General features: G+C 45.0%; 1 protein-coding gene across 2 annotated transcripts in view; it reads left to right on the top strand.

Annotated features, from left to right (window-relative positions):
- The window catches only part of EBI3 (Epstein-Barr virus induced 3), a 35140-nt gene extending 13446 nt beyond the window's left edge, over positions 1-21694 (top strand). Inside the window, exons 2-6 of one of the 2 annotated variants that reach the window (XM_056549821.1) lie at positions 3018-3263; positions 5400-5517; positions 11364-11542; positions 14832-14995; positions 20433-21691. In XM_056549821.1, coding sequence (XP_056405796.1) covers positions 3018-3263; positions 5400-5517; positions 11364-11542; positions 14832-14995; positions 20433-20615 — 890 coding nt within the window. In that variant the 3' untranslated portion in view covers positions 20616-21691. Of the gene's footprint in view, positions 1-3017; positions 3264-5399; positions 5518-11363; positions 11543-14831; positions 14996-20432 lie in introns of both variants that reach the window. The other variant, XM_056549822.1, reaches the window with a different exon arrangement.
- The last annotated feature ends 4217 nt before the right edge of the window (positions 21695-25911 follow it).

Here is a 25911-nt window from a genome sequence, read left to right as displayed (position 1 = left end):
TTGCTCTGGGGGCATGCCGCAATTAGGAAGCCCCTATGGTGCCAGGACCGCAAAAAAAGCCCACATGGCATACCATTTTGGAAACTAGAGCCCTCGGGGAATGTAACAAGGGGTTAAGTGAACCTTAATACCCCACAGGCGTTTCACGACTATTGCATATGTAAAAAAAATAAAAAAAATTTACCTAAAATGCTTCTTTTCCCAAAAACTTTACATTTTTAAAAAGGGTAAAAGGGAAAATACCCCCCAAAATTTGAAGCCCCATTTCTCCTGAGTACGGCGATACCCCATATGTGACCCTTAACTGTTGCCTTGAAATACGACAGGGCTCCAAAGTGAGAGCGCCATGCGCATTTGAGGCCTAAATTAGGGATTGCATAGGGGTGGACATAGGGGTATTCTACGCCAGTAATTCCCAAACAGGGTGCCTCCAGCTGTTGCAAAACTCCCAGCATGACTGGACAGTCAACGGCTGTCCGACAATACTGGGAGTTGTTGTTTTGCAACAGCTGGAGGCTCCGTTTTGGAAACCGTGGCGTACCAGACGTTTTTCATTTTTATTGGGGAGGGGAGGGGGGCTGTGTAGGGGTATGTGTATGTGTAGTGTTTTTTTACTTTTTATTTTATTTTTTGTGTTAGTGTAGTGTAGTGTTTTTAGGGTACAGTCGCACGGGCGGGGGGTTCACCGTAGTTTCTCGCTGGCAGTTTGAGCTGTTGCAGAAAATTTGCTGCAGCTCAAACTTGCAGCCCGATACTTACTGTAAGCCTCCGCCCATGTGAGTGTACCCTGTACATTCACATTGGGGGGGACATCCAGCTGTTGCAAAACTACAACTCCCAGCATGCGCTGACAGACTGTACATGCTGAGAGTTTTAGTTTTGCAACAGCTGTAGGCACACTGGTTATGTATCACGGAATTTGTGACCTTACTCAGTGTTTCAAAACCAGTGTGCCTCCAGCTGTTGCAAAACTACAACTCCCAGCATGTACGGTGCATGGTGTAAGGTGACTGCTGGGAGTTGTAGTTTGCAACAGCTGGAGGCTCCGTTTTGGAAACCGTGGCGTACCAGACGTTTTTCATTTTTATTGGGGAGGGGAGGGGGGCTGTGTAGGGGTATGTGTATGTGTAGTGTTTTTTTACTTTTTATTTTATTTTTTGTGTTAGTGTAGTGTAGTGTTTTTAGGGTACAGTCGCACGGGCGGGGGTTCACAGTAGTTTCTCGCTGGCAGTTTGAGCTGTTGCAGAAAATTTGCTGCAGCTCAAACTTGCAGCCCGATACTTACTGTAAGCCTCCGCCCATGTGAGTGTACCCTGTACATTCACATTGGGGGGGACATCCAGCTGTTGCAAAACTACAACTCCCAGCATGCGCTGACAGACTGTACATGCTGAGAGTTTTAGTTTTGCAACAGCTGTAGGCACACTGGTTATGTATCACGGAATTTGTGACCTTACTCAGTGTTTCAAAACCAGTGTGCCTCCAGCTGTTGCAAAACTACAACTCCAAGCATGTACGGTGCATGGTGTAAGGTGACTGCTGGGAGTTGTAGTTTGCAACAGCTGGAGGCACACCGGTCGTGAAACACTGAGTTAGGTAAAAAAAAAAAACTCTAAGTTTCACAACCAGTGTGCCTTCAGCTGTTGCAAAACTACAACTCTCAGCAGTCACCGACAGCCAACGGGCATGCTGGGAGTTATAGTTATGCAACTAGCAGATGCACCACTACAACTCCCAGCATGCACTTTAGCTGTTTGTGCAAGCTGGGAGTTGTAGTTATACAACAGCTGAAGGTACACTTTTCCATAGAAAAAATGTGCCTCCAGCTGTTGCAAAACCATAAGTCCCAGCATGCCCATAAGGGAATGCTGGGAGTTGTGGTGGTCTGCCTCCTGCTGTTGCATAACTACAGCTCCCAGCATGCCCTTTTTGCATGCTGGGAGCTGTTGCTAAGCAACAGCAGGAGGCTGTAACTCACCTCCTGCTGCTGCTTCATCACAGGACTGTCCCTCGCCGCCACCGTCGCTCCTGGGGCCCCGATCCCAACATTGACGCCGGGGATCGGGGTCCCCAGCACCCGGGGTCGTCTTCCCACACGCCCTCCGGAAGAGGGGCGGAGCGGGTGCGGGAGTGACACCCGCAGCAGGCGCCCTGATTGGTCGGCCGGTAATCCGGCCGACGAATCAGGGCGATCGTGAGGTGGCACCAGTGCCACCTCACCCCTGCAGGCTCTGGCTGTTCGAGGCCATCAGAGACGGCCCCGAACAGCCAGTAATTCCGGGTCATCGGGTCACTGGAGACCCGATTGACCCGGAATCGCCGCAGATCGCTGGACTGAATTGTCCAGCGATCTGCGGCGATCGCCGACATGGGGGGGCATAATGACCCCCCTGGGCGATATGCCGGGATGCCTGCTGAAAGATTTCAGCAGGCATCCGGCTCCGGTCCCCAACCGGCTAGCGGTGGGGACCGGAATTCCCACGGGCGTATGGATACGCCCTGCGTCCTTAAGGACTCGGGATTCAGGGCGTATCCATACGCCCTGCGTCCTTAAGAGTTTAAAGGGGTACTCCCCTGGAAAACATTTTTTTTTTATTTTTATTTTTTTTTCATCAACTGGTACCAGAAAGTTAAACAGATTTGTAAATTACTTCTATTTAAAATTCTTAATCCTTCCAGTACTTATCAGCTGCTATATGCTCCACAGGAAGTTCTTTTCTTTTTGAATTTCCTTTCTTCTCTGATCACAGTGTTCTTTGCTGACACCTCTGTCTATTTTAGGAACTGTCCGGAGCAGAAGCAAATCCCCATAGCAAACCTATCCTGCTGTAGACAGTTTCTAAAATGAACAGAGGTGTCAGCAGAAAAGAATTTCCTTTGGAACATACAGCAGCTGATAAGTACTGGAAGGATTAAGATTTTTTAAATAGAAGTAATTTACAAATCTGTTTAACGTTCTCCGCCTTATATGTGGTATACATAAGCATTTTCACATACCGTCATTCTCTTATTTACAGTGACCATTCCAGTTACTCGCCAACTTGGGCATCTAGGAGAACAGATAGTTCTACACTGTAAAACGTCTTCTCCTTATGTTGAATGGAAGTTTAATGGAAGGAAGATTGAGAACAGTGATGATGTATATTCAAATTCAAGCCACCACCTTACACTGGCAGATGCCAAGAAACACCAGAGCGGTAACTACACTTGTCATCACCCGCACACCAAAGAGACCTTATCGCTAACAGAACTACAACTTGGGCGTAAGTCTAATCCTAATATTTACTAAATGTTATCAAAGGGGATTTGTCACCAGGTTTACGCTCCTCTATTTGGCAGACATGATTCATGCTGTTCTCCGATAATATGGGCAGCATAATTGTGGTGACTGGTTCCCTATTAAATACTTTATAGTAGAGGCTCTATGTAAAAACAACAAAAAACAAACTACATCAAATGTATTAAAGTATTAAAACTAACATCACGATACAATAGTGGTGCTTCAAAAACCAATAAAAACGCCATAGACTTTATAAATCATAGTACTAAATGGTGCACAAATAATATTATTATACAGTGTCCAAACAAGTTAGTCTTAGTTAGGATGCATGATGGCATTTTGGCGCATGTTCAGCATGAGACCGATGACACTGAATAGAAAAAAAGCAAAACAGAGGTGGAGACTCTAGACCATTGTGAGCCAAACCAATTTTATACTGCCATATTTGGCACCTGCTGCATGATGATTGTAGCTTTACAATAGCGGCATCTCAAGGCCTGAAGCGGCATTTCAAGGCCTGGCTACAACTATCATTAGTCCACCACTGCCTACTGTCCGCTGGCTACTACAACTACCAGCAGTGCATGATTGCCTGTTGTCTGCTGGTTACAACTATCACTAGTCCACCAATGCATGCTGTCTTCTGGCTACTAGAACTATCACTAGTCCACCACTGGCTGCTGGCTGCCAGCTACTACAACTACCACAGCTACTACTAGTCCACCACTACCTGTTGTCCTCTGGCTACAGCTACTACTAGTCCACCAATGCCTGATGTCTGCTGGCTACTACAACTATCACTAGTCCACTGCTGTATGCTGGCTACTACACCTATCACTAGTCCACTGCTGTATGCTGGCTACTACAACTATCACTAGTCCACCACTGCCTGCTGGCTACTACAACTACCACCAGTTCACCATTGACTGCTGTCTGCTGGTTACAACTATCACTAGTCCACCAATGCATGCTGTCTGCTGGCTATTAGAACTATCACTAGTCCACCACTGGCTGCTGGCTGCCAGCTACTACAACTACCACAGCTACTACTAGTCCACCACTACCTGTTGTCCTCTGGCTACAGCTACTACTAGTCCACCAATGCCTGATGTCTGCTGGCTACTACAACTATCACTAGTCCACTGCTGTATGCTGGCTACTACAACTATCACTAGTCCACCACTGCCTGCTGGCTACTACAACTACCACCAGTTCACCATTGCCTGCTGTCTGCTGGCTACAACTATAACTAGTCCACCAATGCAGGCTGTCTTCTGGCTATTAGAACTATCACTAGTCCACCAATACCTGATGTCTGCTGGCTACTACAACTAACACTAGTTCACTGCTGTCTGCTGACTACTACAACTAGTCCACCACTGCCTGCTGTCTGCTGGCCATTACAACTACCTCTAGTCTACCACCCTTGCTGCTGCTACTACCAGACAGACCTACACATGCACAACCAATGATCCCCCAAAAATGATAACTTTTTTTGGCTTTTCTGGTTGCGCTGGCCCAAAACGGCAGAGAGTTATTCCAGTGGCAACAGGGAAGCATTGTAAGGTTATTCAATGTTTATTATATTTATTCCGGAATATTTGGGCATATAGGAGTAATACATTTTTTTGCCGGAGTTCTCCTTTGACTCCTCCCTGGTAAACACTCTATTGGGGTGGGTTCACACTGAGGAATTTCTGGTCAGAAATATCTTCACCAGAGATTCTGAGGGTCCACAATGCCGACTAAATCAGTCATGAGTAGGAACGTGTGGACATTGCCGTCTCCATAGATGGCAAAGTATTTTGTGCAGATTCCGCCAAAACAATGAGAAAGATGACACTTTCGACAACAGAAGCATTGCCGCTGAAATTCTGCTGTGTCCGTTGTGCAGCGGAATCTTATTGCCAGCACGGGAATTTCCAAGCAGAATTTTTAAATGAAATCCCGCATGGAAACTCCGTAGTGTGAACCCGGCCTGAGGTAGTTGTGGAGTGGATATAAAAGAGCATCCAACCACCCCACAGTATTCAGTACAATATTCTTCTAACCTTATTGTATTGAATATATAGATCATTGTTTTATAATGGCTTGATGGATAATATTATGTTCTACTTAGTTCCTCCAGAACACCTCAATATCGAATGTTGGTCTCCATGTTACCCAGAAAAAATTAAATGTACCTGGGACCTGCAGCCTGATACCAATTTACACAACACTTTCCTTACAACATACAGGTAAAATCTCTTTTCTCTAAATTGTATCTTAAAATGTTAAGTATTTATGAATACTGCACAAAATGATTTCTCTTATGTTACTTCAGCCCAGTGTTTCCCAACCAGGGTGCCTTCAGCTGTTGCAAAACTACAGCCAAATATGGAAATGTAAAAGCAGGTTCCTCTGAATGCAGGCGCTGGTCCCAAGAATAATGTAATGTAGTTTTTTAGCAACGCATTTCAATCCCGAACTGGGCTCTTCATCAGGCTTACCTTTTTGTATGGTTTTTTTTTTCTTTTCTTCACTAATTAAAAACTACAGGCTGTCCAGGCATGCTGGGAGTTGTAGTTATGCCACAGCAGGAGGCACACTGATTAAAAAAACAAACAAAAAAAAAACAGCATTAACCTCCTTCATAACCAGGCACCAGATGTTTTATTTATTTTTCTTTATTGCCATGGCTGGATCAGGGCTTGTTTTACGTGGGTGAAACTCTTTTTTTGTCAAGTATACTGTATATAAAACACTGTAATTTCTAAAATGTATACAAATTAACAAATCATTTATATAAATGAATAATAAATGCTAATAATGAGTATATTAATAAGTATTGATAATAATAATACATTTCATAATGTATATAATATAGGAAAAAAAGCAATGTTTTATATATCTATCTATCTATCTATATATATATATATATATATATATATATATATATATATATTTTATATACAGCTGATGATTTACACAAAATAACCTGTTACCACCTTAAATGTATGTGGTTAGTAGTGTCGGGGAATATGGAGCAGGCTCTGAGCTTGCTCTATATGCAGTGGGTGTCAGCTGTATATTACAGCCAACACTCTCCTGTAATTGCCAGAATCAGACTTCAGTTTAGTTGCCATGATCAATGGCAACTGCAGCATTTAGAGAGTGATTTAAAAGGTGCCGCACCTGTCAATGTTCTAATCAGCACCCTGGGGACACAACTGTTGTAACTGTTGTGGTAGATGGATCCACTGACCTGTTGAGGAAGATGGCTTGAGCCATACCAGGGAGCGGAGTCTAAGGTGCCGCTGGTTTCCACCAGAGCCTGCCGCAAGGCTGGATGGACTTTCTGCGTCAGGCGGCACCAAGGTCGCTAACCCTGATACGACTCGTCCCCACAGGCAGCAGAGGTATAATGTGGCACAGGAAGGATGAGACTCAGACATAGTCAGGACTGGCAGGAGGTCAGGACAGGCGGCAATGCAGCAAGGTCAGGTCACGAAGCAGGTGGTCAGAAGGCAGGCGGCACAGGAGCAAGGTGAGGTCATGAAGCAGGAGGTCAGAAGGCAGGCGGCACAGGAGCAAGGTCAGTATATGTAGCAGGAAATCAGATACACTGCAATACTAGACACAAAATACACTTTCTCTTGGCAACTAGGGCACAAAGATCCGGCAGCTAGCCGCAGGAAGTGCCGGAACTAAATAGGGACTGATTCTGCAAAGCACCAATTATTGGTGCACTGGCCCTAAAATTAACAGTGTCGGCGCACACGCCCTAGGAGGCAGGGACGCATGCCAACAGGAACGAGCAGGAGGAGGACAGAGCGGGGCTCACAGGCTAGCATGCCCCGCACCGGACACGGGACATGACTGGAGAAGGCAGGGGCAGGTGAGTGTTAGTCCGGGGTTCGCATGCAGATGTGAACCGCTGCACTGCCAGGGACAGGGAAAGATAGGATAGAGTGCTACCGGCCGGAGAGCCAGACCAGAGTGCGAGACTTGACAACTGTTGGGTGATGATCTGTTACCATGGCAGCCAGAGTGCCTCTGAAGGCATCCATGCCTGCCATGTGCACTCTACTATTACAGAATGTTAGTGCCATTAGTATAGCATTGAACTGTATAAGTTATTGAATGATTGCTTATACAAATCTCCTTGGATATATAAAAACATTTAAAAAAGTAAAAAAAAAAAAAAAACTTAAATTACCACCATTTTACAATTTTTTCAATAAAAACTTTTTAAACCTACAAAAGACTAATAAAATATATTGATACTGACCCCACACGGTAAACACCATAAATAAGACAAACAATGCAATGCTAAAACTGCCTAATTTTGGTCACATCATATCTCTCAGTGAGTCTGATAGGGTAGGTATCGGCTTCACTAGCTCACGTGCTATGTAAAACAACAGCACAGGAATTCAAGAGGGCTTGGTACTGTAAATCAAGCAAGGAGTGAGAGGGCGGAAATCTCATTCACAGAGGTGTTGTGGCCCTAGGACACAGGAATCATATATATATATATGTATATATATGCCCCAGGAGATCAGACATTTTAGACAAAGCAAACTTCCCACCATTGAGTGTCTGGCTCTAAGACAAATGGCTGCAGCAGGTGCCTCCCCCTTCTGCCCTCCACTGTAGGACACAAAACAGATTGTTAGACCTTGCCCTAGTCAAAAATGGAAAACATCAATGTGAAAAGAAAAGGCCATGCAGGAATTCTACATGACTATTTCAGAAACATGCAGAAATTCCTGTAGACTGGCAAATAAAGTGGGCAAGTTTATCTCTTGTTCACTTCTCTCATTAGTCTTCTTTTCTCTTACTTTTTTGAAGGCATCACCTTAAAGGGGTACTCTGCCCCTAGACATCTTATCCCCTATCCAAAGGATCTCTGTGATCTCTGCGCAGCACCCGGCGTTCGTTTAGAATGCTGGGTGTGGGCGGCGGGGGGGGCATGACGTCACGACCATGGCCATGCCCCCTTGTGACATCACGCCACACCCCCTCGATGCAAGTCTATGGGAGGGGGCGTGGTGGTCACCACGCCCCCTCCCATAGACTTGCATTGAGGGGGTGTGGTGTAACGTCACAAGGGGCGTGGCCATGGTCGTGACGTCACGACCCCCCTGCCGCCCGCTTCAAGCCAACGCTAGGGCAGCGGAGTACCCCTTTAAGGACAATAAATACATTAATTTAATAATTTATAATACCATTTGCATCATTTTTAAGAAGATTAGCCCTAATAGAACAGTTCTGAGTCATGTAGCAAGTTCAGGATGTGTTTTAAAGTGTGTGATTATTACATACAGTTTTAAGAATAAATCATATGATATGAAGGGCAAGAAATCCTATTACTCTCCTTTCCTCCAAACATGGCTACCATATTGCATACAATCGTGGCCACGATTGTAGTCACATATTGTTCTTAAAGGAAAACTGTCAGTAAACTCCCCCCGCCCTAACCAGATGTACTGACTGGTAGTGCTGGGGACGCTGATCAATTTGCTGCCTACCATGCCCGGATCCGTCCCGCCATTCGCCGGTTATCTTCTTTTTTGTGGATATGCAAATGAGCTGCTAACTGGCACGGGTGGGGTTACAAGGCATCTTCTGGCACTCTGATGTCAGCGCCGCTCGTCCGCCGCACCACCCGGCTTATGAAGAGGTACTAACCAGTACCTCTCGTTAGTGCGGGGGGAGTTTACTGAGAGTTTTCCTTTAAATGGGGTACTCCAGTGAAATCCTTTTTTTTTTTTTTTTTTTTTTTTTTTAATCTGCTGGTACCAGAAAGTTAAATAGATTTGTAAATTTCTTCTATTAAAAATGCGTAATCCTTCCAGCACTTATTAGCGGCTGTATACTACAGAGGAAATTATTTTCTTTTCGGATTTATTTTCTGTCACCACTTCAGTGCTCTCTGCTGACACCTCTGTCCATTTAAGGAACTGTCCAGAGCAGGAGAGGTTTGCTATGGGTATTTTCTCCTGCTCTGGACAGTTCCTAAAATGGACAGAGGTGTCAGCAGAGAGCACAGAGGTCCCCTCACTTGCCTCCGCTGCCTTCCACGGGTCTTCTGCTCTGGTCTGAGCTCGAGCAGACCAGACCAGAAGATGACCAATAACACTGATCAGTGCTATGTCCTATGCATGGCACTGAACAGTATTAGCAATCGAATGATTGCTATAAATAGTGGGGACTATTAAAGTGTAGAAAAAAAGTTTAAAAAATGTGAAAAACCCCCTCCTATTTCACCCCCAAAAAGTGTAAAAAAAATAAATAAATTATATACATATTTGGTATTACCGCGTGCGTAAATATCCAAACTATTAAAATAAAATATTAATGATACCGTACAATGAACGGCGTGAAAGTAAAAAAAAATATCAAAAATTGCTGCTTTTTTTATAACATGTTATTCCCCTAAGAATTGATAAAAAATGTATTAAAAGGTTTATATAAGCAAATATGGTATCAATAAAATGAACAGATTACGGCGCAAAAAATGAGCCCTCATACCGCCGCTTATATGGAAAAATGAAAAAGTTATAGGACTTCAAAATAGGGGGATTTTAAACGTACTAATTTGGATAAAAAGTTTGCAGTTTTTTTTAAGCGCAACAGTAATAGAAAAGTATATTATCATGGGTATCATTTTAATTGTATTTACCCAAAGAATAAAGAACACGTCATTTTTACCGTACATTGTACAGCGTGAAAACAAAACCTTCCAAAATTTCCAAATTGCGGTTTTCTTTGTAATTTCCACACACAAATAGTATTTTTTTGGTTGCGCCATACATTTTATGGTAAAGTGAGTGATGTCATTACAACGGACAACTGGTCGCGCAAAAAACAAGCCCTCATACTAGTCTGTGGATGAAAATATAAGAGTTAGGATTTTTTGAAGGCGAGGAGGAAAAAACAAAAACGTAAAAATAAAATTGTCTGAGTCCTTAAGCGGTTAATAGTGCCTTCTTTTACCACATCACTTCTCCAGTGATGAATCAGTAGGTTGTCATAGGCCCTAAAGCTACTGATATAGAACCTCGCATACCATTGCATCTTTCACAAGATAATTAAATATATTTTTTAATTCATCTTTGTGTTAAAGGGGTTGTCCAGGAATAGATAAACACAGGTAATTTATTTCTAAAACCGCTCCGTCTGTCTCCATTTTGTGTGTGGTATTACAAACTGGCTCTATTCACTTCAATGGAACTGAGCTGAAGAACCACACCCAACCTGGAGACAGACAGGGAGCGGTTTTGGAAAGAAAATTGCTGTTTTTCTATTCCTGGATAATCTCATTACCTGAGCAGGCTGTCACTGCCAAATCAGTTTGTCTGGGAAGGTGGGGGTCGCTTCGGCACCCACCTTTCCAGACAAACTGATTTGACAGTGGGAAGAGTCAGGCCCCATTCTGGAGATGACAGCAGACTTCAGAGGTTCTTCTTCCCTATCTTGTGGATAGGGGTATATGTTTTATAAAGCTGGAATACCCCTTTAAGTTTTTCATAACTGGTCATTTAACATTTATGTTGTAAAAATAAATGATATTTTCAATCCTTATATACAATCTAATACAATCCACCTTAAAGGGGTACTCCATTGGAAAACATTTTATTTTAAATCAACTGGTGCCAGAAAGTTAAACAGATTTGTAAATTACTTGTATAAAAAATCTAAAATTTTCCAGTACTTATCAGCTGCTGTATACTACAGAGGAAGTTCTTTTCTGTTTGAATTTCCTTTCTATCTGACCACAGTGCGCTCTGCTGACACCTCTGTCCATTGTAGGAACTGTCCAGAGCAGGAGAGGTTTGCTATGGGGATTTGCTCCTACTCTGGACAGTTCCTAAAATGGACAGAGGTGTCAGCAGAGAGCACTGTGGTCAGACAGAAAGGAAATTCAAAAAGAAAAGAACTTCCTCTGTAGTATACAGCAGCTGATAAGTACTGGAAGGAATAAGATTTTTAAATAGAAGTCATTTACAATTCTGTTCAACTTTCTGGCACCAGTTGATTTAAAAAAAAAAAAAATGTTTTCCAGTGGAGTACCCCTTTAAAATGTATTTCTTTCTAGGTTAGGCCTTATGGGTTCGGAGCCACCCCAAAAATGTATACAGCATGAAACAAATCCAAACAGCTGCCTGATAAGTAACTTTCGGATGTTTGAAGAGTTTCCTTATCTTCTTAATGTAACAGCGGTCAACCAGTTGGGATCGGCAACACAACTGCACTATTTCTTTGTGGAGAACATAAGTGAGTTTACGGGGTAAAGGGGGGATTTCTGGAATAACGGTATAGTCACACAAGAATACAATGCTGTCAAATTCCAGAAATCATAGCATTATCACACCCTAAAAAATTATATATATATATATATATATATATATATATATTTGTATTATTTGTTCATGTAAATAAATAATGAATTACCAGATCACAACACATACAATGTTACCACCCTACAACACAGATAATTCATAGAACAAAGCCAACTGCATTCTTAAAGGGGTACTCCACTGCTTAGCGTTTGGAACAAACTGTTCCGAATGCTGGAGCCGGTGTGAGGTGTTTTTTTGCGCCCCCGTAGATCCATGTGTCCGCTCCTCCCCCAGCTCTCCGAACATTTCCGAAGCTAGAGCTGGGGCAAGGGGAGGGAGGAGGTACACGCCCCTCCCTGAGCTTGGCTGGACGCAGATCTCCACGGCGCGCCCCCTCCCTGAGGACGTAGATCTCCACGGCAGGTCCCCTCCCTCATCTCCCCGAGCTGAGAACATAGAGCAGTGCTCCCAATGAGCTCTATGTGTAAAGGGGTCTTTAGCCCATGCAGTATGTCCTCCTTCAGCCTGTACAGTATGTCCCCTTTAGCCCGTGCAGTATGTCCCCATTTAGCCCGTGCAGTATGTCCCCATTTAGCCCGTGCAGTATGTCCCCCTTTACACACAGAACTCATTAGGAGCACTGCTCTATGTCCTCAGCTCGGGGAGATGAGGGAGGGGACCTGCCGTGGAGATTTACGTCCTCAGCTCGGGGAGATGAGGGAGGGACCTGCCGTGGTGATCTACGTCCTCAGCTCGGGGAGATGAGGGAGGGACCTGCCGTGGTGATCTACGTCCTCAGCTCGGGGAGATGAGGGAGGGACCTTCCGTGGTGATCTACGTCCTCAGCTCGGGGAGATGAGGGAGGGACCTGCCGTGGCGATCTATGTCCTCAGGGAGGGGGCGTGCCGTAGAGATCTGCGTCCAGCCGAGCTCAGGGAGGGGCGATGAGGGAGGGGGCATGGACCTTCTCTCTCCCCTTGCTCTGCCCTCCCCCAGTTCTAGCTTCGGAAATGTTCGGAGAGCTGGGGGAGGAGCGGACGCATGGATCTACGGGGGCGCAAAAAAACACCTCACACCGGCAGCTCGTGACGTCATAACCCCGCCCCCTCAGGATATCACACCCCGCCCCTTCAATGCAAGTCTATGGGAGAGGGCGTGACGGCAGGGCTATGACGTCACGAGCTGCCGGCTCCAGCGCTCGGAACAGTTTGTTCCAAACGCAGAGCAGCGGAGTACCCCTTTAAGAATGTAGGCATGCTGATAGTTGTAGGTTTGCAAAAGCTGTAGGCACACAGCTGAAGGCAACACTGCCGCAAAAAAGAGTTATCCAAACAGTGTACCTCCAACTATTCCAAAACCCCAAGTCCCAGCATTACAGGACTGCCTAAGGATGACACACATGAATGAAATAGGTAGATCTAAGTTATACACTCGCCATATTGTCTTTGGTGGTAGAGTACAGGCAATCTCCAATAATCATAATGTGTGTACAGCAGGAAACCAGAGAGGAAAGGGTTACAGAGCAGAGCTGCCAGGCTACCCAGAGCAGGGAGTCAGCAGAGTGAGGGAGGGGGAGGAGTCATCATAGTGCAGGTGAGAGGGACACACCCCTTCCCTTTGACAAGATGGAAAAGACAGTGGGCAGCTGTAATATGCTATTTTTAGTGAAATATTGGTGATAGAGACATAAATTCCAATAATTCCATGTGCATAATTAGGATTAGGTACTGAGTAACATATAATAGTTTTGTTTGTGGGATCGGACAGGTACGCTTTTGAGGTTCCCCAATTTATATAAAAAAAAGCGCTGGAAAAATAACAAAACACACTATAATCATCTTGTAGAGTCCTGTACCCTACTCTGCTGAGGACAATTCAAAGCACAATGCAACCTGGTTGGTTACACGGACTGCCATCAGCAGAGCAGGGAGAGCACGTATAAGTATAAATAGGCAACAGGGAGGAACAGAGCACTGGCACCGGAATCTACAAGATGATTAAAGTGGACTTTGTTATTTTACACCCGTATTAGGCTAAGATGATTTTTTATTTATTGGAGAACCCCCTTTAAAGGGGTACTCCGCTGCTCAGCGTTTGGAACAAAATGTTCCGAACGCTGGAACCGGCGCCTGGAGCTCGTGACATCATAGCCCGGCCCCAATGATGTAAAGCCCCGCCCCCTCAATGCAAGTCTATGGGATGGGGTGTGATGGCTGTCATGCCCTCTCCCATAGACTTTCATTGAGAGGGCAGGGCAATGATGTCCTGAGGGGGTGGTGCTATGACGTCACGAGTTGCCAGTGCCGGCTCCAGCGTTCGGAACAGTTTGTTTCAAACGCTGAGCAGTGGAGTACCCCTTTAATAGTTATGTGAAAACTAATGGATAGTATTTTTTCAATGCTTCGAACAACAGCAAACAACTTTGTTCCAATGGGCTGTCCTTGAATTCCCAGATGGTTTTCAGTCTAGAGATCCACAACATCTTAGATAAGAAATGCACTGTTATATTACAGGGGTACTCCGGTGGAAAACTTTTTTTTTTTTTTTTTTAAATCAACTGGTGCCAGAAAGTTAAACAGATTTGTAAATTACTTCTATTAAAAAATCTTAATTCTTCCAGTACTTATCAGCTGCTGTATACTACAGAGGAAATTTTTTTCTTTTTGGAACACAGAGCTCTCTGCTGATACCACGAGCACAGTGCTCTCTGCTGACATCATGACCACAGTGCTCTCTGCTGACATCTCTGTTCCTTTTAGGAACTGTCCAGAGCAGGAGAGGTTTGCTATGGAGATGTTCTCCTACTCTGGACTTAAAATGGGCAGAGATGTCAGCAGAGAGCACCGTGCTCGTGATGTCAGCAGAGAGCTCTGTGTTCCAAAAAGAAAATAATTTCCTCTGTAGTATTCTGCAGCTAATAAGTACTGGAAGGATTAAGATTTTTTAATAGAAGTAATTTACAAAGCTGTTTAACTTTCTGGCACCAGTTGATTTAAAAAAAAAATTAAAAAAAAAATAAAAAAAAATAAAAGTTTGCCACCGGAGTACCCGTTTAAACCACACAGCATGTGATTCGCCAGGAAAACAGTAGAAACTATAATCAGTAAATGATGTGACTGAAGAAGAACACAAATGCTAAAGATCTGCGGCATTGTCAATATGTGAAAGGCATACTAAACATTATCTATAGAATAGTTCACGTTTTCATCTGGTTTCTTCACTAGTACGCCCTGATCCTCCGGAGAACGTCAGCATATCCTCCATATGTCGCGACAGCAAGAAGTTATATGTACAGTGGAGGCCTCCACATACTTGGCCATACCCAGAGATTTTCCCACTGAAGTATAAGGTCCGTTACAGGAAGGAGGGATCTAAATCCTACATCACGGTAAGAAATGGAACTGTGGAGTGTTAGGCTAGGTTTCCACTACGTTTTTTTTTTTTTTGCAAAAACGCCAATAAAAACGCCCATTCTGTCGCATGGCATGTTTTTTTTTTTTTTTAAACACTACAGCCAGATGTTAGCTGCAAGTCAATAGGGAACCGCGAAATGCCAAATCCACTTGGCGTTTTTTAGTTTGGCTTTTTTTTTTGGCTCCTTTTTCCAAAATGACCTCTTGTTGAGACTTTGGCATTTTTTTCAGGAAAATCTTGGCATTTCCCTCCCATTGAGGCGGTTTTTATAATTTTTTTGGACTTTAGCGATCCCAAAAAAGGGTTGGAGATCCCTTTTTGACAAAAATTTCGTAGGGTACCATTAAAAAAATAAAATAAAAAAAAGATGCAGTAGTGATGAAAAAATTGTATTTAACGACATTTATATTTTTTATAACAAATTTTTTTATAATTTTTAAACAGTGATCAATTTAGGTGGGCGGGCAGGGAACTAAAAATGTAGCCAACAATAATAAAAATGTAGAAAGAGACCATTCTAATGTAAAAATAATATATATTTTTAAAATAATTGTGTAAATCTTTTTATTAGTAATGTATTTTAATAATGTGTTTAATAAAGTGTGTGTGTATTTTAACTTTTTTCACTTTTTTTTCTGTTACATTTTTTAAGTACTACTACTACTCCCAGCATGGAACAGACTGTTCCATGATGGGAGTAGTAGCACCTGTAATAGTAGAGAGAGTTGTAGTTTTTCAACAATACACAAGACTATGCATTTTGGGCGCTCTCCCCAGCGAAGAGCGCCAAAAATGTCCTAACCCATTTTTTTATGTTTCTTTTTTCTTTTTGTTTCAAATCCATGTATACAGAGGATTGCGGCGAATTCGGTGGATTATGGCGATGAAGTAGATTTTTTTTCTTTTAATAAAATGGTTAACGAGGGCTGTGGGGGAGTGTTTTTTAAAATACATTTTTTCCCAATGTGTAGTCTTTTTATATTGAATTTTCAGGCTTAGTAGTGGAGGCCGTCTTTAGAGATGAGCAAAGTTACAGTGATTCGATTCGTCACGAACTTCGCGGCTCAGCAGTTGCAGATTTTAGCCTGCATAAATTAGTTCAGCTTTCAGGTGCTCCGGTGGGCTGTGGACTCTCTCCTAGGACTGTATCCACCTTTTCCAGACCACTGGAGCACCTGAAAGCTGAACTAATTTATGCAGGCTAAAGTAAGCAACTGCCGAGCCGAGAAATTCGTGACAAATCGAATCATTGTAACTTCGCTCATCTCTAGCCGTCTTATTGACGAAATCCATTACTAAGCAGGGGCTTAGAGTTAACCCCAAAAACAGCTAGCGCTAACCCCCAATTATTACCCTGGTACCCACCACCACAGGGGTGACATGAAGGCCCACACCATCAAAGCGCTCCTGGGCCTTGGCGGTAACAGGCTGGCATTATTTAGGCTGGGGAAGACCATTAACAATGCTCCTCGCCCACCCTGGTAACGTTCGGCTGTTGCTGCTTGGTTGTTATCTGGCTGAGAATATAAATAGGGGAAACCCTATGCATTTAAAAAAAGATTTTTTTCATTAATACATAAATAAAACTCATAGGGTTCCCTGTATTTGTATTCTCAGCCAGATAACAACCAAGCAGCAAAAGCCTAACGTTACCAGGGTGGGCGAGGAGCATTGTTATTGGTCTTCACCAGCCTAAATAACGCCAGCCTGTTACCGCCTGGGCCCAGGAGCACCATTTATGCTGCTCGGGCTTGTTGCTTCCCGGCAACCCCTGTGGCGGTGGGTACCGGGGTAATAATTGGGGGTTAGCGCTAGCTGTTTTTGGGGCTAACACTAAGCCCCGGCTTAGTAATGGATTCTGTCAATAAGACCGGCTTCCACTACTAAGCGACACAACACATTTTCAAAAAAATCTTCCCCACAGCTCTTGTTAGCCATTTTATCAAAAGTAAAAAAAAAACGAGTTCATCCGCCGTAATCCACCTCAATCCTCTGCATACACTGATCTGAAACGAGAAGAAAAAAAGAAACACAAAAAAATGGGTTAGGACATATTTTGCGCTCTCTGCTGGGGAGAACGCCCAAAATGCAATGTCTTCCCAAACAGAAAGCCTCCAATTGCTGCAATACTACAACTCCCTTCTCCCTGTCTGGGAAGACACTGGCAGAAGGGTCTATTCACATTATAAAAAACGTACAATGTGAACAGAGCCTCATACTTACAACTCTGCCTCACATCTGTAGCTCTGACCCCTAATTACTACATCACTAGGGGGTGGAGCTACACAGACTCTGCAGGGACAGGAGCGAGGGAGGTAAGGGGGATCCCCTCTTCTGTATACACTATATACAGCTATCTATAGATAGCTGTATATAGTGTATACCCCCCAAAGGGGCTATAGGAGCAGGGAGTCCTGTCAGTCTGGTGACAGGATTCCCGGCTCCTGTATAGTATACACGGGTACACTATGCCCCCCTGTATACTATACGGCTGGGGGAGGTGAGTAGTGATGCTGTACATCACCCCTCATCTCCTTACACTCTGTGGATCGGGCGCTCAGCATCCGACTCACTGAGTGGTACCTGAAGACAGTGAGAAAACTGCAACAAGGTACAAATTTAGCTGATTCCACACACCAGAAAAAACGCCAGAAAAACTGCCAAAAAACAGGAAAAAGCTGTGGCAGTTTTCTGGCGGTTTTTTAGGTGTAAGGAGAAAAAAAAATAAAAAAAAAAGTGGAAACCAAGCCTCACTGTTTCTTTTTGTGTTCGTGCTTATCTTTATTGGTGATTTTTATATAGTGTTATTTTGCTTCATCTGTGAGTATTATTGATGCATTCAAACAGTGTATGGGCGCAGCAGAGATTACTTTTCTGTATTCACTAATGTATCATTAAAGGGTACCTCTAATATTGTCCCGATGTGAGGTGCAGAATTGCGTCTTATGCAGTTCTGCGTTCGCCCCTCCCCTCAGCTGTCCAGAGAATTCTGAACATACAGCAAGGGGAGGGGGAAGCTCTGCACCTCCCTCAGCCCGGTACACAATTCCCTCCCCGCACCTCCCCCAGGAGGAGAGGAGGGACATAGATTTTCACAGCCCCGCTCCTGTCAGCAGGAGGGACGTAGATTTTCACATCCCCGCTCCCGTCAGCAGGAGGGACGTAGATTTTCACATCCCCGCTCACGTCAGCAGGAGGGACGTAGATTTTCACAGCCCCGCTCCCGTCAGCAGGAGGGACGTAGATTTTCACAGCCCCGCTCCCGTCAGCAGGAGAGACGTAGATTTTCACAGCCCCGCTCCCGGCAGCAGGAGGGACGTAGATTTTCACAGCCCCGCTCCCGGCAGCAGGAGGGACGTAGATTTTCACAGCCCCGCTCCCGGCAGCAGGAGGGACGTAGATTTTCACAGCCCCGCTCCCGGCAGCAGGAGGGACGTAGATTTTCACAGCCCCGCTCCCGTCAGCAGGAGGGACGTAGATTTTCACAGCCCCGCTCCCGTCAGCAGGAGGGACGTAGATTTTCACAGCCCCGCTCCCGTCAGCATTAGGGACGTAGATTTTCACAGCCCCGCTCCCGTCAGCAGGAGGGACGTAGATTTTCACAGCCCCGCTCCCGTCAGCAGGAGGGACGTAGATTTTCACAGCCCCGCTCCCGTCAGCAGGAGGGACGTAGATTTTCACAGCCCCGCTCCCGTCAGCAGGAGGGACGTAGATTTTCACAGCCCCGCTCCCGTCAGCAGGAGGGACGTAGATTTTCACAGCCCCGCTCCCGTCAGCAGGAGGGACGTAGATTTTCACAGCCCCGCTCCCGTCAGCAGGAGGGACGTAGATTTTCACAGCCCAGCTCCCGTCAGCAGGAGGGACGTAGATTTTCACAGCCCCGCTCCCGGCAGCAGGAGGGACGTAGATTTTCACAGCCCCGCTCCCGGCAGCAGGAGGGACGTAGATTTTCACAGCCCCGCTCCCGGCAGCAGGAGGGACGTAGATTTTCACAGCCCCGCTCCCGGCAGCAGGAGGGACGTAGATTTTCACAGCCCCGCTCCCGGCAGCAGGAGGGACGTAGATTTTCACAGCCCCGCTCCCGTCAGCAGGAGGGACGTAGATTTTCACAGCCCCGCTCCCGTCAGCAGGAGGGACGTAGATTTTCACAGCCCCGCTCCCGTCAGCAGGAGGGACGTAGATTTTCACAGCCCCGCTCCCGTCAGCAGGAGGGACGTAGATTTTCACAGCCCCGCTCCCGTCAGCAGGAGGGACGTAGATTTTCACAGCCCCGCTCCCGTCAGCAGGAGGGACGTAGATTTTCACAGCCCCGCTCCCGTCAGCAGGAGGGACGTAGATTTTCACAGCCCCGCTCCCGTCAGCAGGAGGGACGTAGATTTTCACAGCCCCGCTCCCGTCAGCAGGAGGGACGTAGATTTTCACAGCCCCGCTCCCGTCAGCAGGAGGGACGTAGATTTTCACAGCCCCGCTCCCGTCAAAAGGAGGGACGTAGATTTTCACAGCCCCGCTCCCGTCAGCAGGAGGGACGTAGATTTTCACAGCCCCGCTCCCGTCAGCAGGAGGGACGTAGATTTTCACAGCCCCGCTCCCGTCAGCAGGAGGGACGTAGATTTTCACAGCCCCGCTCCCGTCAGCAGGAGGGACGTAGATTTTCACAGCCCCGCTCCCGTCAGCAGGAGGGACGTAGATTTTCACAGCCCCGCTCCCGTCAGCAGGAGGGACGTAGATTTTCACAGCCCCGCTCCCGTCAGCAGGAGGGACGTAGATTTTCACAGCCCCGCTCCCTTCAGCAGGAGGGACGTAGATATTAACATCCCCGCTCCTGTCAGTAGAAGGGACGTAGATTTTCACAGCGCCACTCGCGCTGCTAGCGGGGCTGTGAAAATCTACGTCCCCAAGTGGGGCTGAGGTGACAGGAGTGTGGGACTGTAAAAATTTATGTCCCTCCTCTCCTCCTGAGGGACGGAACTGTTTACAGGACTGAGGGAGGTGCAGAGCTTCGTCCTGCCCAGCTCGGCCTTCCCCTCCCCTTGCTGTATCTTTGGAAATCTCTGGACAGCTGAGGGGAGGGGCGAACGCAGAACTGCATAGGACGCAATTCTGCTCCTCACCCTGGCAGCAGGATACAGGTTTAAATCTCTGTGTGTGTGTGAGAGGAGAGAGGAAGAGAGAGGAAGAGAGAGGAAGAGGGAGGGAGGGAGGGAGAGGGAGAGGGAGGGGGAGGGAGGGGGAGGGAGGGAGAGGGAGGGAGGGAGGGAGAGGGAGAGGGAGGGAGGGAGGGAGAGGGAGAGGGGGAGGGAGGGAGAGAGGGAGGGAGAGAGAGGGAGAGATTATATATATAATATAATTTTTTTTTTTAGCTAAACACTGGATTGTATTCATCTTACAATTATATTCTCTAAACCCTACAGGTTGGACCATATGAGAAGACCTATTTAATTCTCACTGGGATCCGACCAGGTTCCACTGTAAACGTTCTGGTGGCTGCCAAAGACATTTCTGACTTGGGGCACAACAGTGATTGGAGTGAAGTCGTGACTGGTCGTCCATGGAAACCAAATGATTTTAGATGTCTTCCCGGCCATTTAAAATGATATCACATTGGCTCCAACTCCATCCAATAATTCTAATTAAGATAAATTGAAGAAATAACTATACGCGGTGTGTATTATTATAAAATGGTCATGGGAAACAGCCAAAGAAATTGGCCCTGTCCAATACTTAGCTCTGCTACCATGTGTCCTTCCCATACAATTAATAAATGATCAGATTCTTTCATGTATACTCCTACAGTTGACAAATTTGGAGGTGTCCTTTAAAATGGGACTTCCATAAAATTGCAAGTTAGGAATGGCAACAAAATCAATCCAGATGGTATGTGTCTAATGACTGCAAGGATACAAAGTGTATGCCCTTGCCGATAAATGCCATTTTCTTTCCCGCTTTCCAATATTTGTTCCACTTGGTACTGTTCCAAACACTGGAGCCGACACTGGGAGCTCGTGACCTCATAGTCCCGCCCCCTCCCATAGACTTGCACTGAGGGTGCAGAGTGTGACGTCATGAGGGGGTGGGACTATGACGTCACAAGCTCCAGGATTCGGAACAGTTTGTTCCAAACGCTGAGCAGCGGAGAACCCCTTTAAAATCAGCACAAACATAGGTGCCAGGAGCTTCATGACAAGGGTTTCCATGGTCTAACATGCAAACCTTACCTCACTAAGCCCAATGCCAAGCACTAGCTGGAGTCATATGTTGTATAGTATGCCCCCACTGGACTCTGGAGGTCCCACTTCTTTATCATGCATGTCAGATCAAGAATGTTAGAACATTTCCAGTCAAACTAGCTTGTGCATACCATATTTATGGTGAAGAATGAATAAAGCTTTTGGGTTGCTTTCCAGTGTTTGACCTTAATGCCTTGGTTTCAACGAGGTGAAACCACCGCAATACCTGTTCTGTGTCCCCTGTAGTTAACCCATGTGGTTTTGGCAGCTCCAGTGGCCCCTGTTGTTTCCTAAATATTCTTTTTCCTTGCTTGCAGCCCAGACTACAACTCCCAGCAGTTAGTGTGGCTGTATGCCAGCCAACTGCTTTTACTACTATCTGTGTGCATGCTGTGCTGTTGTAAACACATTGGGGAGATTTATCAAAACCTGTCAAGAGGAAAAGTTGCTGAGTCCAATCAGATCGCTTCTTTCATTTTTGAAAAGGCCTCTGAAAAATGAATCTCATTGGTTGATATGGGCAACTTAGCAACTTTTCCTCTGGACAGGTTTTGATAAATCTTCCCCACTGCACATGTCTTTGCTTTCAAACTATCCTTCCCCCCCCAGCAATAAATCATGCTATGCTCTGAATGGCAGTAGTCAGTGATGAGCTCTACAGCAGGAGAAGACTTCTCTGTTGGCAAAATCCTCACACAGGGAGGGTGAGGGGAGGTGTGGATGTTAAAACAGAAATCATGTGGTGTTTGTCTTGCAGGAGGGTGAGGGCTAGGTCTCAATGAGGGGTACGCAAAGAGACAAGCAGGATCAGATTATGACGTCGTTTTCTCTCACTCCCTGCATGTAAGTGACAGCTGACAGAGGGAAACTGCTCTATATATACACTAATAAACGTTATTTAGACAAATAAATAGGTTGGTGAGAGGGATAGGATGGGCTATTTGTTTAGTTCCCCTTAGTACCCCTTTACCTCTATTTACAGCTGTACCTAGAACATCAGTGTTAGGTGGGCAGCTCTTCAGTAGGTAACAATGATAAAAGATTGGGCTACGAGTCAGACATCCCACTAAAGGTGTTCCATTGACCACCTTTATAGGTCTATCAGGATGTAGAGGAAGATGGCAATGGAGGTCTATCCCTTTCAGTGAGGAGTCCTTTTGTGTTGGATGCAATAATAGCTGAAGATTGGTTTGGAGACCGCATGGGCAATACTATGAAGAGGCCTTTACGCCAATCCTACTCCCAATGATGATTGTGTGGGGTGGCAGAACATACAGAAGCCAAACCTTTCTATTCTTCATTCCAGGTACACGTACAGCTCGGCATTACATTGGTTTGGTCGTAGAACAAGTTTAAACATTTCAATGAAGTGTCCCAGGAACTGGTTTTTTCAATGGGACAAAGCAAGGCCATATTTTGCTCGTGTTACTGTGAGCTACAGCTACCCTGTGTGGCCTAAACATGCTTCCATGGCATGCAGCATCTCCAGACTTGTCTTCTATCAAGCACATCTGGGAAGTCATTGTTTGGAAATTGCAAAGGGAACGGGAGCTCCCTTTGCAATTTCCAAACAATGACTTCCCAGATGTGCTTGATAGAATACAAGGCTGTATCAGGGGCCAATGGTGGATCATAATTTGCGTACCCAAGACAACCATTAACCACCTCACTGATAGCCAAGGCGGGTATGTATTTCTGCATATCATTTACATGCCTATTGATCTGTGACTTTCATAATTTCACAACTTCTCCTTCTTGCTGTTGCAATTTCAATGTTAAAAGGGGTACTCCGGAGGAAAACTTTTTTTTTTTTTTAAATCAACTGGTGCCAGAAAGTTAAACAGATTTGTAAATGACTTCTATTAAAAAATCTTTTCCAGTACTTTTTAGCAGCTGTATGCTACAGAGGAAATTCTTTGCTTTTTGAATTTCTTTTTTGTCTTGTCCACGTTGCTCTCTGCTGACACCTAATGCCCGTATCAGGAACTGTCCAGAGCAGGAGAAAATCCCCATTGCAAACCTATGCTGCTATGGACAGTTCCTGACACGGACAGAGGTGTCAGCAGAGAGCACTGTGGACAAGACAAAGAAGAAATTCAAAAAGAAAAGATTTTCCTCTGTAGCATACAGCTGCTAAAAAGTACTGGAAGGGTAAAGATTTTTTAATAGAAGTAATTTACAAATCTGTTTACCTTTCTGGCACCAGTTCATAAAAAATAAAAAAAAATAAAAAAAATGTTTTCCACCGGAGTACCCCTTTAAGGATTGTATACACACACTTACTTTTTCTAATTTATTTTTTAAACACTGCCCTGCTATAGGTCCTAACAAATAATCACAGAAGATGCGGTGTTTCATTTTTTTATTTGCAGTACTTCTGAATATTGTTTTACATTAAAAAAAAAAAACTTTACAGTTGCAATTACAATTTTTTCATCCTTTAGTTCAAAAATAAAAATAGTCCTAAAACAGAAGTGCGGATGTTATATTTAAATCTTAGCTGAGAACATTGAAAACTATACATTTCTGCAACGATTAAAGGGGGGGTCAGATATGTTAAAAATTCGGGCCAACCTGCAGACACATTTTAGATAAAAACAAGCTGAGACAATTGATATACATATTTGTAGGAAGATTAAAGGAGTTCTGTAGTGGAATAGAACTTATCCCCTATCCGAAGTATAGGGGATAAGTTATAGATTGCAGGGGGTCCGACTGCTGGGACCCCCACGATCTGTACGGGGCGGCAGCAGCAGTCTGCAGGAAGCCGCAGCAGACACGCCCCCTCCATGTATCTCTATGGGATACATAAAGAGGGTGTGTCGGGCAACGCATCATGAGGGTACGGAACACACCCTTCCTGCGGACTGCCGCGGCCCCATACAGGAGATCGTGGGGGTCCCAGCAGTCGGACCCTGCGATCTATAACTTATAGGGGTTAAGTTATGTTACACTACAGTATTCCTTTAAAGTTAACCATTAGTTTATTAACTGAAATCTCTGCTCATTCATGGTTTAGGAGTCCAATGGGCGGTCCTTCAGCCTGACAGCTATCAGTACAGTCACTGATTAGAACCACCCCTCTGGACTCCTAAACTCAAAATGAGAAGAGCTTTAAAAGGGGCACTCCACTAGAAAACTTTTTTTTTTTAATCAACTGGTGCCAGAAAGTTAAACAGATTTGTAAATTATTATAGAAATGGAAATGCTCCTGTGGGAAATTTTGCAAGGATGACCCGGGCTACCCAATCTGGCACCTGTACCTAAGGTGTCGGAAAAAGACTGCTAAATAGTAAGAAATATTGAGGCTCAAGGTCTATGGATAATGAACACCTTTATTAAACGATAAATGTCACACTGATATTCCTGGGATCACAGGGCCCTTGTGAATCCACAGAATCAGAGTGATTAAATAGTTAAGATAAAATAAAATGATATAAAAGATTAAATCATTAAAATATAACTGACAAAATATATATATATATATCTCAAGACCACTGTAGACAAATAAATCAAATAAATGGAATAAATAGGTAAGCAGCTTCTAATCAACGTTGGTTTATAGTTCTATTATGGCAGCTGTTCACTATTAAAGCTGCCAATGAATTTTCATTGAAGCGCTGCGGCAGTCAATAGAAATGTCTATATATTTGTATGCCACTAGAATCAGTCTTTTTCACTGTAACAACTCCTCCCAATGTAACAGTTGAGGTAATTATGTATCCAATATCAAAGATCAATAGTTCAACAGAGAGTAGCGATCCTCTTTGGACACTGTCACTTCTCAGTGCAGTGCCGCTGGTTTCAACAATCAGTGCCGGCAATTAGCTTAGACTATGCGCATAGTAAGAAGAGAGAAGATCGCTCACCAGTCCAGATGTCAAATGTAGATAGTATAGTTACCACTTCTGTGTCATTGGAAGCGTTAGACCGCGGTCGTCCTGTGCCCGCTCTCTGGCTGGATAGCGCACCGCTGGAGTCTCGGCCAACTCCTATTGACACAGGGCTTCAAAATGATGGGCAGCGTTCCCGGGGGCTGCAGCGCTTCCACAGGTAAGTAATCACAGTGGCGTCCACGTGGTTGGAGAGCGCGCTCGTGTTCTCACACTGCGCGCTCACAGGATGATTGACAGGTCTTTGCAAAGTGATAGGAAGTGATTTCTATTGACTGCGGGTGATGATAATGATACAAGTGGTCTCTGTGGAAGCGCTGCAGCCCCCGGGAACGCTGCCCATCATTTTGAAGCCCCGCGTCAATAGGAGTCGGCCGAGACTCCAGCGGTGCGCTCTCCAGCCAGAGAGCGGGCACAGGACGACCGCAGTCTAACGCTTCCAATGACACAGAAGTGGTAACTATACTATCTACATTAGACATCTGGACTGGTGAGCGATCTTCTCTCTTCTTACTATGCGCATAGTCTAAGCTAATTGCCGGCACTGATTGTTGAAACCAGCGGCACTGCACTGAGAAGTGACAGTGTCCAAAGAGGATCGCTACTCTCTGTTGAACTATTGATCTTTGATATTGGATACATAATTACCTCAACTGTTACATTGGGAGGAGTTGTTACAGTGAAAAAGACTGATTCTAGTGGCATACAAATATATAGACATTTCTATTGACTGCCGCAGCGCTTCAATGAAAATGCATTGGCAGCTTTAA

The sequence above is a fragment of the Hyla sarda genome, chromosome 13, assembly GCF_029499605.1.
Source record: "Hyla sarda isolate aHylSar1 chromosome 13, aHylSar1.hap1, whole genome shotgun sequence".
Classification (NCBI taxonomy): Eukaryota; Metazoa; Chordata; class Amphibia; order Anura; family Hylidae; genus Hyla; species Hyla sarda.
This window is presented reverse-complemented; position numbering and strand designations above follow the sequence as displayed.